The sequence below is a fragment of the Falco punctatus genome (assembly GCF_963210335.1).
Source record: "Falco punctatus genome assembly, chromosome: 4".
Classification (NCBI taxonomy): Eukaryota; Metazoa; Chordata; class Aves; order Falconiformes; family Falconidae; genus Falco; species Falco punctatus.
The window spans coordinates 26,727,915-26,745,018 of record NC_137583.1 but is presented as its reverse complement, the minus strand read 5'-3'; the positions used below and the strand labels follow the sequence as shown (position 1 = coordinate 26,745,018).

At 47.1% G+C, this 17,104-nt stretch overlaps 1 protein-coding gene across 1 annotated transcript; it reads left to right on the top strand.

Annotated features, from left to right (window-relative positions):
* Window positions 1–3,761: 3,761 nt before the first annotated feature.
* Window positions 3,762–7,542, top strand: GFER (growth factor, augmenter of liver regeneration). The gene is made up of 3 exons (XM_080386609.1): window positions 3,762–4,232; window positions 4,601–4,812; window positions 5,700–7,542. The coding sequence occupies exons 1-3, from the start codon at window positions 4,026–4,028 to the stop codon at window positions 5,860–5,862; spliced, it is 582 nt and encodes a 193-aa protein (XP_080242735.1). The 5' UTR covers window positions 3,762–4,025; the 3' UTR covers window positions 5,863–7,542.
* Window positions 7,543–17,104: the final 9,562 nt, after the last annotated feature.

The following is a 17,104-nucleotide window of genomic DNA, read 5'->3' as shown; positions in this document are numbered from 1 at the left end:
CTTTGCTCAAGAGCTGCATTTAAGCTCAGGCCTCGGTCCTTGCCTGAAGCCCACTGTGGGTATGTTTGTGCCACGCATTTTGCCTATCCTGACTCAGCTTCCTGGGCATGGTGCAGCAGGGTATAGACCTTGGCATGTATATATAAATATATATATAGCTCGCTCTACTCAAAGGGGCGGGGGTTGTCTGGCCCCAGCTGCTTCCCTCACGCTAAAGAGCAAGCAGAGGGACGCATATCTGGCCTCAAATATGGGTCATATCCCGTTGCCAGCCTGTTTCTTTTTCCTTCCCATCCACTGTCAGCTGCCATTTCCCAAACTTTTGTTTAGCAAGTGCCAAAGATAACAGCAGAACATCAAACAGCAGTCTTCCTCTGAGAAAGGCAAACACACCCTTTTAATTTTCTCAAGCGCAGGTTTTACTAATACTTCCTGGTAATTACCATCATTGCCGTCCTGCGCAGTACCCTATTCTAGTCACAGATTAAGCAGCTGTTAGGAAAAGGCACCTATTCAGTAGACTTCAGTGAGCCCAGTCTTGCAGATGTAAGTAATTGAAAAAAAGGTGCTTTGTTGGCAGCGTCCACACCCAGGATCACTGCAAGGTGCCACTGCCAGCAGGTGCCTGGAGGACATACCAAGGAAGCCTGGACTAGGCATCACGGGATGGAGCTGTGCTTTGCTCCCTGCCCCCAGGAAGCAGCCACTCTTAGGAGGGGTCTTTGTTAGGAGCTTGTTTGGTAACAGGCTCTAGCACACTGCCAGCTCCTCCACCACAGTGCCGGGACCAGAGGGCCAGGTGGGAGCATGCAGCACGGCGGCCTGCCAGGGCTCATCACAGCTCCTTCAGCCCTGGAGCTCCATCCCCACCGAGCTCAGTGTTGCCCACCCACGCTGCAGCTCCTCTGCCTGCTCCGAGCGCCCTCGGGCAGAGGGCAGCGGCGGTGCAAGGACCCGCGGGGATGCTCCAGCATCACACAGTTGTGGTGAGGGACATGCAGCTGAACACCAGCACCCATTGGGACCCTCCACGGGGCATCCACCAGCTCCGGCTGGGATTTAACAGAAAGGTTGTCCAAGGGTGAGCAGGAAGGAGGGCTACTGTGTCCTTCCTCTGCTCTGCACTATGTTCCTTCCTTCGTATGGAATTAATTAGGCTCTGCACTTGGATTCAATTAGACACAGTAAAGTGGATTTCCTTGCTTTGATTTGAATCTGAGCATCTCCATTTTTTTACCTTTGAAACAAGATGATGCTGGCCATGGGGGCAAATAGAGAAAACTGAATGCACCTTTTCCTAAAAAGCCAGCTCTGCTCTTAGAGCTGACCAGAAAAGGGGCAGGGGGAGCAACAATGACCACAAATCCCTCTGTAAGCAACAGCTTCTTTCCAGGTTCTGACCTCTTTTTTCTTTTAAGCAACAATAAAACATGCTTGTATTTTAACCAACTCAATAAATGAAATCACTAACAAGAAGGCAAACAGACTGTTAACAGCCAAACAAGGAGATTGCTTTGACTTAGAACCATCTCTGCAACTATTTAATTGCTTGAAGGCTAAGCAATAAAGCACTGTAGGAAATTCCCCGTGTCTCTTTGAGATACCAGCATACATTTTTTCCTGAATTAAAAAAAAATAATGTCATCAAAGTTATTTAAGCATTTATTGGTGGGCAAGGAAAACAAACATAAAGAATGTCTTTTCCCTTACTTGATCTTTCCTTTGTGTGTGAAATGTAGATATATAGTTGTCTATAACTTTAGACAAAGACATTTCATTAGTTCCTATCAGTTACTCCTGTCTCTTCTCCCTCCCTCCCGAATATCTGCAAAGGAATGTTCTCATTAAATTGCAAACAAAGGAAAAAATGGAGCACTGGTAAATAGGAGGCCCAGAGATGGAGATCCAGATCATCAGCCCAGTGCTATGGAGATCAGGAGACAGATCAGCCATTTCCACATAAAGCACACTAAGTTTTGAAAACTTTTCAAAGGCAAGTTTTTGAAGCATTTCTCTGAAATGATGCATTACCTACTAAACATTTTACACCATGCTGTGTTAAATAAATCAGAGGATAACAGCTGAAAATGAGCAGTATTTTTCCAGCAACTTTCATACAAATTGTGTCTTTGCAGAATTGGCAGCACAACAGCACTTAACATCAGGCAAAAGACTCAAGATGCGTTTCAAATAGGCTACAAAACAGCCTGGAAGGAATAGGATGTGTAGAAGTACAGCTATTTGTAGGGGCAGGAGTTGCTAAGGGGAAAGGTCCCAGGCCATGACTGCCTGAAGGGACATGAAAAGGGTTGGTGCTGCCTGAAGGGGAAGAGGAGGAGGGAGGGGTGGCAAAAACCCGTACCAGCCAGACAATACAAGATTTCTTAAGATGATGTTTTGGTCCACCTGAATCCCAGCCATACATTTGTTTGCATTAAACAAATAATCATATTTTTCACTCAACCTGCAGGACATTAAGAGGTGAAAAGTGGGAATGAATACAAAATTCACATTCTAAGGTGATCCTCCCCCTCTACACTGCATTGGTGAGTCTGTGCCTGGAAGGCTGTGTCCAGTTCTAGGCTCCCCAGTTCAAGAGAGACAGGGAACCACTGGAGAGGGTCCAGCAGAGGCTACAAAGATGATGGGGTGACTGGAGCATCTCCCTCATGAGGAAAGGCTGAGAGAGCTGGGCCTCTAGCCTGGAGAAAAGACTGAGAGGGGATCTTATCAATGCATACAAATATCTTCAGGGCGAGTAGCAGGAGGATGGGGTCAGGCTCTTTTCAGTGGTGCCCAGCTAAAGGACAAGGGGCAACAGGTGCAAACTACAACACAAGAAGTTCCATCTGAATGTGAGGAAGGATTTCTTTACCTTGAGGGTGACAGAGCGCGGCACAGGCTGCCCAGAGAGGCTGTGGGGTCTCCTTCTCCGGAGACATTCAAACCTGCCTGGACATGATCCTGTGCAACCTGCTCTAAGAGAACCTGCTTCAGCAGGGGTTTGGACTGGATGCTTTCCAGAGGTCAGTTCCAACCCTGATCATTCTGTGATTTTGTGAAAGTGCCAAACCACAGCTAATTAACCCTTCCAAGGGGTGAGAAACCCAGCTCTGAAGCCAATGCCATGTTGGCTCATCACTCAAGGGCTGGGTCACCATCCTCATGTGCTCGCAAGCCTGAGGCTCACCAGGAGTAGAAGGAAAGCTGCTGAATGTCCACTTAAGACCAAAGAGCTGGAGCAGGGCCTGGGCTCTCCTTCACCGCGCCGCCGCCGCCCCCCCTCCCCCAGCAGCCCACCCAGCTGCAGGTGCGGGCTCACTTCTTGATATACCTGTCCTTGAGTAACACATGCAAAAGCTTTCCGACAGCTGTGTAAACCCTTCCTCAATATAGTTTTACAAGCACACGGCAGGTATTAAATCATGTAAAATTTGATATGGGCGTGTTCTGCTACAGGTGTATGAGTTAGAATTATCTGTTTGTTCTTTAAATCACATTGTTGACAGTATTGCTGTGCTGGAGATAACGCTGAAGTGCCCTTCCCTGCCCGAGGCACGTAGGAGAGCTGCTCTCTGCCAGCCACACACAATGTGTATGTGTATGTATATATATATATATATATACACATCCATATACACACACAGAGGCAGAGACAGATGTGAGGGAGACAAGCGCTGCCAGGAGGTTCCTGTCACTGTGCCGTGTGAAGGAAAATCCACCCTGTTTCCCTCAGACACCAGACGCAGACCAAGAGCCTGCTGCTGTATTGGCAAAAACTATCAGAAACTCACATTTCTGTGTGTGGTGTTCAACGGCAAAGGCCCGGGCCGACCCTCCTCGCCCAGCCCCGGGAAAGACCCCGTCCCTCGGGGCGGGGCGGGGCGAGCCGGGCCGGGCCGGGGCGCAGCAGGACCCCCGGGCCCAGCCGCGTCGCCCGCTCCCGCCTGAGGGAACCCGGGGACGATTCAAATGGCGGCCTCCCGCGGTGGCCGCTCTGGCCCGTGGTGCACCGCGGCGCCAAGATGGCGGCGCCCAGCGAGGGCCGGCCGGGCCGTGGCGCTTCGCCGTTCCCGGGCACCGAGAACGGCCCTTTCGCTTTCCCCTTCGCTGTCCCGCACGGCGCCGCGGGCTCCGGGGCGGAGGAGCCATCCAAGAAGCCGTGCCGAGCCTGCACGGATTTCAAGAGCTGGCTCCGCGAGCAGAGGAAGCGGGCGGGCCCGGGCGGCGGGGTAAGGCGGCGGCTTGCCCGCGGGAGGGCCGGCGGGAGCCTCCCCCGTCACTCTGGGGGGGCTGTCAGCCCTCGGCCGAGCTGTGAAGTGTGCCTCCATCCTGCCCCCCAAGTGTGATGGGGCTGTGTGTGTCCCCCCTCAGGGTGTGAAGGAGCCGGGGTTTGCCCTCCGCGAGTGTGAGGGGCCTCCATCATCTCTCCAGCGGGTGCGGCGGGGGCGCAGCCGTTGTTCCCGCTGGGGGTGTGAAGGGCCTGCCCCCCCCCCCCCCCCCCCGCTCATCCTGCCACCTGAGCGCAGAGGGGCACACGGTGGGAAACCCCCCACCCAGCGCCACCAGTGTCCCCTCACAACCCTGTCACCTGCTGCAGGACCCGGTGGTCACAGAGGAGAAGGAGCCACCGCCAGACTGTCCCCTGGACAGCGAGCAGCTGGGCCGCAGCACCTGGGCCTTCCTGCACACCATGGCAGCCTACTACCCCGACCACCCCTCCGCTGCCCAGCAGAAGGAGATGAGGGACTTCATCAGCCTCTTCTCCAAGTTCTACCCCTGCCAGCACTGTGCTGAGGATCTGAGGGAAAGGTAAGTTGCTTCGCCAGAGATTTTTTTTGTGGTGGCTGCTGCTGAAGAGGCTAGCCTGAGGTGCTGGGCTGCAGCAGCTATTTGCATATCAGCAGCTCTTCTTGCAGTTGGGGTTTGTAGCTTACCTGAACTGGTTTCTTCCATTATTGCATAAATCAGAGATACACTTACTTAAAAAACAAATACCTTTTCTCATGCTGTTAGGTTGTATGCTGCCTCCAGGGGCTTCCGGAGGCGATTTCAGGATTTTCTGGTTCAAGCTGGACTTGTGCACAATTGTGAAATTGGAGTGGCTCTTGAAATAATTTGGCTGTCGGGAGGCAAGTGTTTTTCTGTCCCAGAAAATCCCCTTTATCAGCAACCTCAGCAGTGGAGGCAAAGACCAAAATGGGCTGAGATGTTTGATAAAACTTTTCTACTTTTGCTGCTGTCAGCTTGTTTCTCAAAAGTTTTAACTCTTCTCAGGGATGATGAACATGCAAAAAAAAGTTTGAAACCTAATTGTTGACTTAGCAGATATCACATGGAAAAACAGCTGCTCAGGTTTTTTCATTTATTATTTCTTTGTTTTTTTTTTTTAATTTGGTGTTTTGATGTATTCGAGTACTTCTTGCTTTTTATCATAAACTGTTTGACTTCTGCGTCTTTTCCAGTTGACAAGACTAGGCAGTGAATGAAACCCAGCCAGTTGCAGCCATCAGTATTTTATAGTGGAAGTTTGGCCTCCGATAATTACCAACCTGTGGGCTCTCTTCCGTGTTCTCTTTGGGACTCAGTTTGCCATAGCACGCAGACAGCCAGTCGCCTTTTCTGCTGTGTGCCTGCTTTGGGTATTGAAGTTGGTGACTGTAAAGAAGTAACATTTGTTTCCTCTTCCCTGTTTGCAGATTACGTACAAATCAGCCTGATACTAGCAACAGAAATAACTTCTCCCAATGGTTGTGTCTTCTTCATAATGAAGTGAACAGAAAACTGGGAAAATCTGAATTTGACTGCTCTCGTGTGGATGAGCGCTGGAGAGATGGTTGGAAAGATGGTAGTTGTGATTAATCCATAGAGACTGCTTTGGAAATCTAACAGACCTATTCAATCTGGTGTCACAGCGTGTCGATCACTACAGGGAGATGTGCGAGTCAGTAACGGTGTGTTTGTGTGCTTGTGTGTGTGACTGATGTGGCTTGTGGAAATAAAGGTAAACCAATTCTAAAAGTAAATTTGAAAATTTTATCCTAATAATATTTTGATAAATGATTATGTAAATGTATTATCTGAGGGACTGAGGCCTTCATTTGACATAAGAATTGATAGAAACCTGTGGAATTAAGTCACAAGTGGAAACTTTTTCATTATGACACTTCCTTATTTTAGAGGCATTTGGTTTTTTCTTTGACTACAATTTGTTTTACCTGAACACAGTTGTATAGGCTGCTCTGTGGTGTTTTACATTTATCTGCAGGCCTTATCTTGATGTTATAGAAGATGCATCGAATTAATTCAAACTTTTGTTTCTGTTGTTCTAATAGAGAAAACTCACGCTGTGTTTTGTGCCAAGCCTGTATCCCCAGATCTCTTTCAGAGGTCACCAATGTTGTTAAACTTGAATTCAGTTCCTTTGATAAAAGGCCTGAAGGCAGGTACATTTAATTTAAATACTAAAATCATGGAGCCCAGATCTCTCATTTTATTTTTGTCTTTCAATTTGTCTTGTAAGAGGACATTGTAGAAAGGGAAACTAAAGCAGGACAAAAAAAACACCCTCATTTGATGAATGGAATGAAGTATCAATGGGGTGAAATTCAAATGTTTTAAATTGATTGCTGATTTTCTTTGGATCCAGAAGTGATATGATGGTAAGTTCTACTGAACTACTTAATTTTAAAGCAGATAACCTCTTTGTCTCTGCTGTGAACTTCTGTCTGTCGTGAAAATAGCTTGAGACTGCTAACTGTAATGAAGCATATTCAGCTTTGTTTAGCACACAGTATTTCTTAGATGTCACTTGAAATTTTTGATTGATACTCACTGACCCAGTTGATATTCTGGTGTTATCCCCTAGATAAAAGCCTCTCTAGAACAAAAGCACTTTACAAGCCCCCTGCAGTATTTGAGTCCTGCCTAAGACTGTGACGTCAGCTTTACATAGTATTTGTTGCACAGGGGCCTGAAGGGAGTCCCTAGGGTAAATTCCCTCTGTAGAAGCTGGTCAGAATCCATGCTCTGTGTATTTTTCCTAGATAAGCTATACTGCATCAGAGTACTGATACTAAGTGTGAATTTCAGATTCAAGTGAAATAGCAGCATAAATGGTTTATACCACAATGCATGTAAGCACATCTCTCTATAAGAAGAGACAGTTTTCACAAAAATGTCCAAATAATTTCAAATTCTTAAAGTAAATAGTGATGTCCTGCCCTTACTGCATTTCCATCTGTGAAGAGTTTGCAGGAGCTCACAGAAATAATGACAATAATAGTCTTTTTCTTTCTGTACTTCCTGCTGAGGTTTTCTTGCATGTTTCAGTGAACTTAGTTATTTTTATGCACTACAGAACGCCTGTAAATTTACTCTTGTTGATAGAGTACGTGTTGCCTGGACATGTTAACAGTACTTTTATAGTAGTGGTAGAATGATGACAGCTTGTATCTAAGAACTCTGATCTTCAAACCGGTGTGTGTAGCGGCTCAGTGTTTAGAAAGCAGTAAGAACTTTGGAAATACATTTTAATATTTTGTGATGTATTTCAGTTCTTTTAAGTTGGACCTGTTAAAACCATATGAGGCAAATTTTATGGACCAGTTATTCTTGAAGTTTTTTGCATCATAGGATTTCTGAACACAAACCCAACAAAATGTTGGTAAGGTACTTCATCAAGTATGCAATCTGACTTATGACTCAAAGGTATTGTTATGGTTATTAGAAGTGCTCAGAAAATTTCCTTATTAGCATGTTGAGGTTCTTGGAACAAATGAATTCCAGCCCTTGTTTTTTGTCTTTTTGGTAATAAACTCAGTCCCCAAAATGAAGGACATTGATATCCATTAGTTGGGAGAGGACCAACACAAAGACTGTAGCCCTCTGCTTTTGTCGGGCACAAAATTACCCAGTTCTGTCAGGATAGTTTTAGTGGCTGGGGGTGTGGACAGGCATTTTCTTCTGGACTTGGTTGTGCTGGAGGAGAAATTTACTGTTCTTCTTTTCCAGTCTGCCCTTGACTATTCTCTGCAACAGTTTCATCGTCCATGGAGCAGATGATGAGATTTCTTCCTAGTTTGTTTCAGTGTAAGTGAGCAAGTTGGTACAAGACCCATCTTAATACTGAAAATGGGCTGGGTCAGTGAGTTCCACTTGATCTCTGCTGCAGAGGCCTTCGACCACTGCTGTCTGGCGCTGGCAAGCGGTCACCGACAGGTGGGTGCATGGTAACCTACCATACTGCAGCATCTGTTCATATATTCGGTGTAGAGAGGAAGACAAATGTGTATCATGCTCAAAATCAGGTGGAGCAGCTGGGGCAACACATTTTGTCACTTTATGTCATTCAAGGAGGCTGTAGAGGCGTGCAGAAGAAAAAGCCCCTTCTGCCAGCATGTACTGTTGTGCCCTGGCGGCGGCACAGGGGTAGGGAAAGAGCCTTAAAACTGAAGCCAGTGTCTTTAGTAAATGCTTCCTAATAATGAGGCCACCAGCTGTGGCTACTAGATGTTATTAGGGCAGTTTGTAACTTTGTCAGGTGGCTGTTTCTGTTTGGTGAAATCTATGCTTGCACTCTTGTTCTCTTGTGTTTATGGCTTTGCAGAGGAGCTTTGACTTAGATGTTTCTCAGGCATATCATTGTCTCTGGACTTGACTATGCAGGGAGGGGGGGGATTTTTTTTTGCTGCTCATTTGTACCACATCTCAAGTTTTAATCTTACAAAAGGAATTTTTATTGAAGATACTTGTATTTGTGTACAGAAAATTGTACATTCTAAATGCAGTTGATTAAATCTGGTTTTAAAAATACCTGTATTCAAATTATATTTCCTGTTGATGTGAAAATAATAAAGCAACTGAGGTAATTCCTGGCTTCCCTACTGGATGAGACCTTAGGAAAAGGCATTGTATTGTGCTGGTGTGTCTAACCTTCTGCATGCCAATATGACTGTCTGAGCTTAATGGCTCAACTGAGGTTGTGTGATTCTCTGTGTGTATTGATCAGACAAGGTGGGGCTACAGCTGGTGGTTTCCTGTTGTGCTAGTGAATTGACACAGTTCTTTGTGGGCCAAGAAGCTACAAAAATGCAGTAAAATTGTGCAGCAGGTGCTTGCCCATCAGATTGGAGTTTGGTTTTATATGGGGATCAGTGGGATTTTTTTTAAATGGGCTTCAAATATTTTGTCGTGTTTCTAACAGTATTAAGGATAGTGTTACAGTTGGTAGTAGCTCAAATCTTGCTGAATTTGAGCAGGGTGGCAGAGGAGGATGTCATCTACTGAAGGGCAGTGTTTGTTAACTGCATATTCACCGCACAACCCATCGCTTTTGCCAGAAGGGAGAAGCTGCTTCCCACCAACAGGAGGAGCCTATGCAAGGCAAAGCACGGTCAGGAGCAGGTGCTGCCTAAAGAGCTTGTGGGATCTTACTCAAGAGCTGCTCCTATGTAATAGGCACCTGGCTAACCTTTCAGCTTCACGAAGAACTTAACTGTTTTCTTGCATGGTTTGCATTCATAGCTGTACTTCCTTGTGGGTGGGTGGGGGGTTTTCCGCTTCATTTCTCTCCCCCCACTGCCGAAAGCAACGAGCAGGGACCCACGAGGGAATTGTCCGCTTCATGAATGGGAGGCAGAGTTGCTTAAGCAAGTTACAAGTGCAGATGCTGGCAGAAGTACTGCTATGCCTTTGGCATTTTTCTAGGGATTAGCTGTTCCTTTACAGTGTGTGGGGCATATACAGTCTCCTTTTTACAGTAAGATTCCCAAGAGTTGCTTTGCTCACATGTGTCTTTTGCTCCAGCCTGTTACAGGCAGTATCTACTATTTCTTCCTGTTGGAGTTTTACAGGCTTGGAGAGGGTAGGGTTTAGATAGTAGTTTGTGAGGGGTTTACCCCTTCCTATCAGCACTGATTTCACACACACACACACACATCCCTCCATTCCTGGAATGGCTGTTCAGGGGTTTTTGTCTGAGTGATGGTGAGGAGTTGTTTGGTATTTTGTGTAGTCAGGAACAAGCACTTCAGTAGGAACTGCCAACAAGGTTGTAGGAAATCAACTCTTGATTTTTGTAGGCTAATAGGAAATAACAATAAAGTAAGTAGAGCAAAACCACAGCTATGTAGGCAAATCAGTGGTTAGAATGCAGAGGACTGTCCAAGGGGATGGGGGTCAGCGTTGTGATGAGCTGGAGCACTGACCTGGTTTGGCAATTCCCTCGGGAAAGTGTCCATGAGCAACATGTGCCAATTCCAGGCTGGCTGACGCAGCCAGTTCAGGTGTGTCTGCACCAATGCACAGTCAATTGACAGTCGAGGGAGCTGGGAGATGGTCGTAGCTGGCATGCAACACTCATCTACTGCATGTCAGAAAACTTGCTGCAACCCTCAACTCTGGAACAAAGGTTGGTTCCTGCCAACTAAGGATAAATGGGACTCAGTACCTTTATCTGTGCTGATGCTGGCGTATCTATTATTGCTGTCGGTTCTTAGTTTTTTTAATTGCTCTTAATGTTTCCAGAGGTAAAGTCTAACAAGCAACACTAGCATTTGCCAAGCTTTGAAACTGTTCTGTTCCCCTTGGTGTGTGACAATCCCATCTGCACATACTGGGCTAGTGAAGGGTAGCTAATACAGCCTGGAAAGTTGTGCTGGCATTTGGGCTCACCGCATCTGGCACGGTCTAGCACTAGACAGCGGTGCTGGCACTCAGGCCTGCTGAGCTCTGCCCCTGCCTCCTGTGACCTTGCTGCATTGCTTGCTGCGTAAAGGTGCCTTCTGCTTCTGTGTGCTGTGCTACTGCGGGCTGTCGGTTTCCCTTTCGAGCATTCCCGATGCGGAAGCCTCTTCCTGCTCCTCGGTTTTCCCTCCCGTGTATCGCATCGCACCGCGCTTCTTGGCTTCTGTTGTCCGTTACTGCAACGGTGCTTCGCAAGGGTGAAACTACGGGGAAAATTTGCTTTGCATCTTAACGAAGCAAGCAGTAGAGGGCAACAAAGCATGCATTTCGTTGACTTTCCTGTCTTGCGCTTCCCTGGAATAGCGGACTGCTCCAGGTATCAAATGTTTACCTCATGCTAGTCCCTTTTCTGTGGTTTTGGGAGATTTTGGTGACTTCAGTTGTATTTCAAACTAGTGTACGATACCTCTCGTATAATTACCTAAATGAGGGACATGTTATTTTTCTGCCTGCAGCTAAAGTCTGCACTTGGAAGTATATTAAAGCCCTGGATGCTATTTCCAGCATGTTTCCTGCCTGATCATATATGGAGAAATTCTGGCTTTTTTATCAGGTCACTAACAGATTGGAAAGGGTGAATGAGTTTTATCTGATAATTTTGTAACAGTGGCTTTCTTTCACAGAGCGCTCTGTGTGTGATATAGGGCATTGCTTTGCTTGTAGGAAAGCGACTTCAGCTGTGGCCAGCCTTCAGAGGTTCTCTTAGTGGCAGGGCTGCTTTGGGTTAGATCCTGTGGCTTGTTTTGTTCCTCCCGTGGCCAAAGCCGACAGCAGATGGGAGCCAGGTGTGTACCTTGCTTAAAGGTGAGAAGGTCTCTGCTGGCACAATTCAGTTGTGCCACACACAGTCTCTTTAGTGCATGTGCAAACGTGTGGGCTCACACAGACCAGACGTAGGTAAGGGGACTGATACACAGCAGTCATGAAACAAGCATCGATTTTAGAGAAGGAATCAAACTTACTTGGCATGGTTGTCATCTGCTCTGGATGCTTTATGGAGGAGAAAGAGGATTTGGAAGGAAGATCACAAGACAGTCAAGACTTCAGCAAAGCTGTTTCTTTTGAGATACAGGGATGCAACCCAGCCTTTCTGCATGGGCCGAGGTAGGAAGAAATCCCACAGAGTTTTACGGGAGCATTGCTTTGAATTAGCAGATCTGTGAGAAAGAAAACAGCTGAGTTAAGTTAATGTGTTTCCCACAGCAGATATCAGGCAGCTATTTCATGGAGTCCCTCAAAGTTCTGTTTTTCCCAGAACACCAAGCTCTAAGTCTAAACTCAAATCCCAGCACTGGATGGTGCTGGATGGGGACTTTCCTTTCAAATGCCAAGTACGGTCAGGCAAAGCTGGACTTTCCCTGCTTCTTCCACTCGTGACATCTGGCCCAAGCTACTAATAGTGCAAAAAAGTGGATTCTGTGACTATGCCTCTTGTCATGCTTCTTAGATGGGATAAGAGGTAGGCAAGTTATGTAAGACAAGGCCTATATGGCTAGAGCATGTGGCTGGAGATTCAAGAGATTAAAATTTAGTTCTTTCTTAGTTGTAAGCTTGTTGCTAGCCTCCAGGTAAGTCACTTCATCTTCTGTAGCCATGCTTCACTTTCTGCAAAATGGGGATAAAAATAGCAGTTTCAGCAGCCTTTGCCTGTATTTCCTACTTAGATGAAAATCTCTTTCAGGGAGGCTATTTTAATGTGCTTGTACTGCACAGTCCTGGGCCTGAGATCGTTCGCTATAATAAAATCACTCATATCAGTCTGTCCCACAAATCTCCTTTACATCTGGTTACATCTTGCTTTTGAATCTGAGGACCTGCTCAGTATTTGCTATGTTTGCTTAAGAAACAGTGGAGTTTATTTTCCGTGTATTACTACAAGTACCACATTCATTATGCAAACGTCGTGGCCCTTATTTCCGCAAGAACTTGCACTGTGGATCTTGCTTTGTGGTGTAAGATGAGCAGAAATGATAAGAACAGAAGGAGGGAGATGGGAGAGCTCCTTTGGCAGCAAAACGATGTAGCTCAAATGAGAATTGTAGAAGCTTTGCATGTCAGAGCATGCCTTGAGCTGCTCAGAGGCTGCCCCGTGTCCTCGTAGCTGTCAGCTCTGCTTGCATTACCATACCTGCTTAGCTGCAACACCGAGCAGGTAGCATATGACAAGCACTGAAATCAACTTGTTGATCAGGCCCTACACGATGTGACTTGCTGTTGTGATCCTAAGGAGGTTGACTTGGAAAGCAGCTAGAGATCTTATTTCCCTTTCGCCTAGCTCCTCCCAAGGTGTTGTGCACTTTTCTGTAGTAGAGTTTGGCCCAGTGACTGAATCAGATTAGATTACTAGTTTGCCAAAACCCCCAGACGCTTTGTGCTATGAAATATTTTAAGAAGCAGCAAAGAATAAGTTAACTAGATGAGATGTCAAGCCTGCAATTGCACCACTGGAAAGCATTTTGAAACCCTTTGGGGGTTTTGTTTGGTTTTTAAGCAAGTACTGAGATATTAACTCTTTTGTTCAAAACAAAAGCTATTGCAATTAATTGAATTCTATTATCCAAATCTCCCCCTGGCAATTTCAGTTAGTAAATTTTACTGCATTTTTTTCTAATATACTTACCACATCTATACTTGCACAGCAAGTGCTGAATTCCACCTGAGAAATGGCTGCATTTCAGAAGTGGATGAGTTACCAGCTAATAAATGATTTTCCAGATATTTTTGGATCCCTTAGGGCAGAAGGCATTAAGGAGCTTTCTAGTGATAGTGTGCTAAGGTATTGCTAATCGGGAAGTCTGTTCTCTTGCTACTGGGCACTGTGAATCGCTAAGCACCTCTCAGTATTTCCATCAGCTCTTGCTTTTCTAGAGACTAATGGCTGAAAGCAGTATTAGCTGAACTCTAATGAATGTCAAGCCAAGCATTTCAGAGCAACAAGTAAATGAACATATATTGAAGTGTTGTTTCAAGCGTGCTGCCCAGGGAATGTGAAGGGCAAGCCATTTTACCACCCACGCCAATGCAAAAGACAGTGTCAGACCTTGCGGAGCTGCTGAAGTCGGTGGGCTGCAAAGCGTGGCTGGAGCCTGGCTGGCTCCCTCGAGCCGTACGCTGCAGAGAGCCTGCGTGCTGCTTATTTGGGTTGCTTGGCCAAAGCTGCTTCACTATAAATACATTGTCAAAGCTGTTCTGAGAGCAGGGCTGTTTCACATCACTATTTTGTGTTAGAGATGTTAAGCAGAAAGTGTGGCTGATTGTTTTGCCTACCAAATCAGGAGCATCCCACTGCTACCCTCTGCCACAGAAAAAATATGGTCAGTCCTGCGAAAGAAAGAATATTAACTCATCATCTTCATTTCTGGGCTTCCTGTGGGCCAGGTCCTGATCCTAGTGATCGCAGCACTGAGGCTGTGAAGCCAGGTGCGATGGCCTCAGCCATCTGCTTGGAAATTTTTGCAGATGTGTTCTGCTTCACAGAGCGATGCTAGCATCGCTTACAGTCGTTCAGCTGACAACAGGTAACTTGGTAAGCTTTCATGAATTGGTTATGTTCAGCCATATGCCCTTGAAAAGCACCGCCACTCGACTCTGTAGAGCTAGTTGAGATCAGCCCTCAGCTGAGTGGGTAGGGCTGACTTGAGCAGGCGTTGAAGAAGGAGAAAGCCCCACATCTTGTCTCCTCAAGGTTGTCATGTCCATGTACTTATCCCTGGGTAAAAACCTGATCGCTTTTTTGTGTTGGAGACAAAGATTAAGACGTCAACGTGACTACAAGAAGCAGGAGGCAAATTCATGTTTTCCACTACCTTTAATTAAACTTATGTAAAATCAAAACACAGACAGATTTCAGGCACTTGTCTGCATGCTGCTCTGTTTGCTCCCTGTCATTGAAATCCAGGGGGAATGGTAAATGCAGACGGAACTTGTTCAAACTGAACAAATGCTCTGGAAAGTGCCATTTCCAAACATTGTTCTTTTCCCCCATTTGATGGGGAAGATGTTCAAGATGCAATATCCTTTCCCGTTATTGGCCGGCTCGGTGTGTCTGTTAGCTTATTTGCAGCAATAGGAAGTGAAACAGAAATACAGTTTGCATGTCAGCTAGAGATAGCTACTGTCTGTATCTGCACCGTAGCAGGGGAAAAAAGCTAGCACAACATGACGTGAAAAATGATTGTATGAACATACTGCACACAGCAGAAGTTGGAGATATGAACCTCTAAGAAAGAAGACAAGATTAGAAGCGGGGGTTTCAGTGGGAATCTTGCCCCCTGCATCACGGTCATGCCCTGAAGCAAACAAACCATGTATCTGTCTGGAAACAGTTACAATTTGTCCTACAGTTGCATTTGAAAGATTCAGGCAGCATCTTGGTCCCTTGTGCTGTGTGTTGTCTAAAATATGCCTGTCCCAGTCAGGACAGATGAGCTGGGCAAGATATTTTAGAAAGGGGGAGGAATGAAGTGTCTTTCCCTATGTCATCAGAAAACCAAGAGCAGACCCCAGAGATCTAGAGGATTCCCTGTGCAGTAGCCCTGGCAGCACGCAGCTCTCCTGTGTCTACGTCCCACGGCACAGCTTTCTTAATTCTGTTGGTTTTCTGAGGGTCTGTCCACAACCTTTTACATACGCGAGCTGCTTGTGTTGCACAGACAAACCTGGGGTGTTTAGGGTGGCAGTGGTTGTACAGGGCACCTGATTGTGGGGTGAGGTGTGGGGTGTGCTGAGCCCAACCCAGACAAGGGAGCTTCCCTGGCACCAGCCCCCCCTGGAGAGCAGGGCTGCCTTTGCTGTTGTACGTAACTCTGGGCTGATGGATCCAGGACAGTTTGTTCTCAAAGCATGAAAAAATTATTTGTGAGGACGCTGGGACAACTGCTTCTAAACTGCTGCAGGTGTTTGAAAAAAAAATCACCTATGATAATCCCTTCAATGGTCTTTGTTCTCAACCTGCAATTCAGGGATGAGCTGGCAATGCTTTTGACACTGGAGTGCAATCCTTGGTCAGGCCCATGAGACATCCTGCCAGAAGAAAGCAGGGGGGACCAACCTGGCATCTTCTTTGTAGCCATTTCTTTTTTGCATAGTAAAATGTGGTTTCTACTGAGCTGGTGACACTGAGGAACGAAAGGCTGAATTCTGCTTTTCCTGCCGAGAGTCAGAAATAGATCTGGAGAGATGATGACTCACCTGTAATTGAGAAAAACTGAATGGCATCATCATGAGTTTTAACAGTTAAATTCTGATTCCACCTGCTAGAAAGAACAAACCAACAAAGCTGCAAAAGGCCAAAACGAGCCAGAGACAGGGCCCAGTGCACGGAAATCCTTTGCTCTGTTAGTGTTCTGCATGTAGGAGGTTTAACGCGCCTGCTAGACGTGTACCCGGTGTGATCTGGCAGTGGCACCGGTCCCTCACATGGGGAAGCAGCTGTATGGACAGCAGGTCAGGAGGAGAGCCAGCGGTGCAGCCACGAGAAGCCCCCCAGCCCCAACCGGAGGCCTGCTCCATACCAGCAATGCATGCATATTCCTCTCTGTGACTTTCCCTGCAGTTCCCATCTGAAGCAGAGATGATGTCAGAGTTGTCATGGCATCCGTATCTATGGAACCAGGATCATCATCACGGTGCTACGAAAACTAACTCAAGAGATGGTCCTGGAGCCTCAGGGGGGAACTCCCTTTGCAGTAATAGAGGGTTTCCCTTGAAGGTTCCTTTTTCCTCCTTCCTAGTGTCCCTGAGGCAGGAGCAGGGACAGTGCTTGACCTCCTCCTGTCCCACGGCAGCTCTGGGTGCCTCCTTTCCTGCTCGAGGAGAGCCAGAGCTGCAGCCCCATCAGGCTTCACCCCTTTTCTTGCACCAGCTATCGGGTGTGTAGCAGCGTGCCTTGCTCTGGAGCAGCCACCAACCCCTCCCCTTGGTCACGCCAGTGCGGCAGCTCTTGGCCAACGGTCCCGTGTGAGCTGCCTGTGGGCACCCGGGTCGCACTGTAAGTCAGAGCCCTGCCTGCACTGCGGTGGTGCTGCCTGCTGCATGGCCCCTGAGGCTCTCGCTCCGCAGAATTGGTGACAGCAGACCTTTCTGCTGTGACATCTGCCTGTCCCCGCTGTCAGCAGGGACACCCCTGGGTCTGGGCAGGGAGAGGGCGTTTATATTAGGGGGCCAAGGTGTGCCTCTGCAGCAGAGGTGAGCTGAGCAGTGTGCTGACCCGTGGGGCTCTGTGCCATAGCAGCTCCCTCCTGCCAGCGGCCCAGGCACTTACAGCCACGTGGGCTGCCCTGGCCCCAGCGCAGGAAGCCCTTGCCATTGCATGGTGACAGTGGCACAGCAGGGTGACCCTTGCAACAGCACCATACCC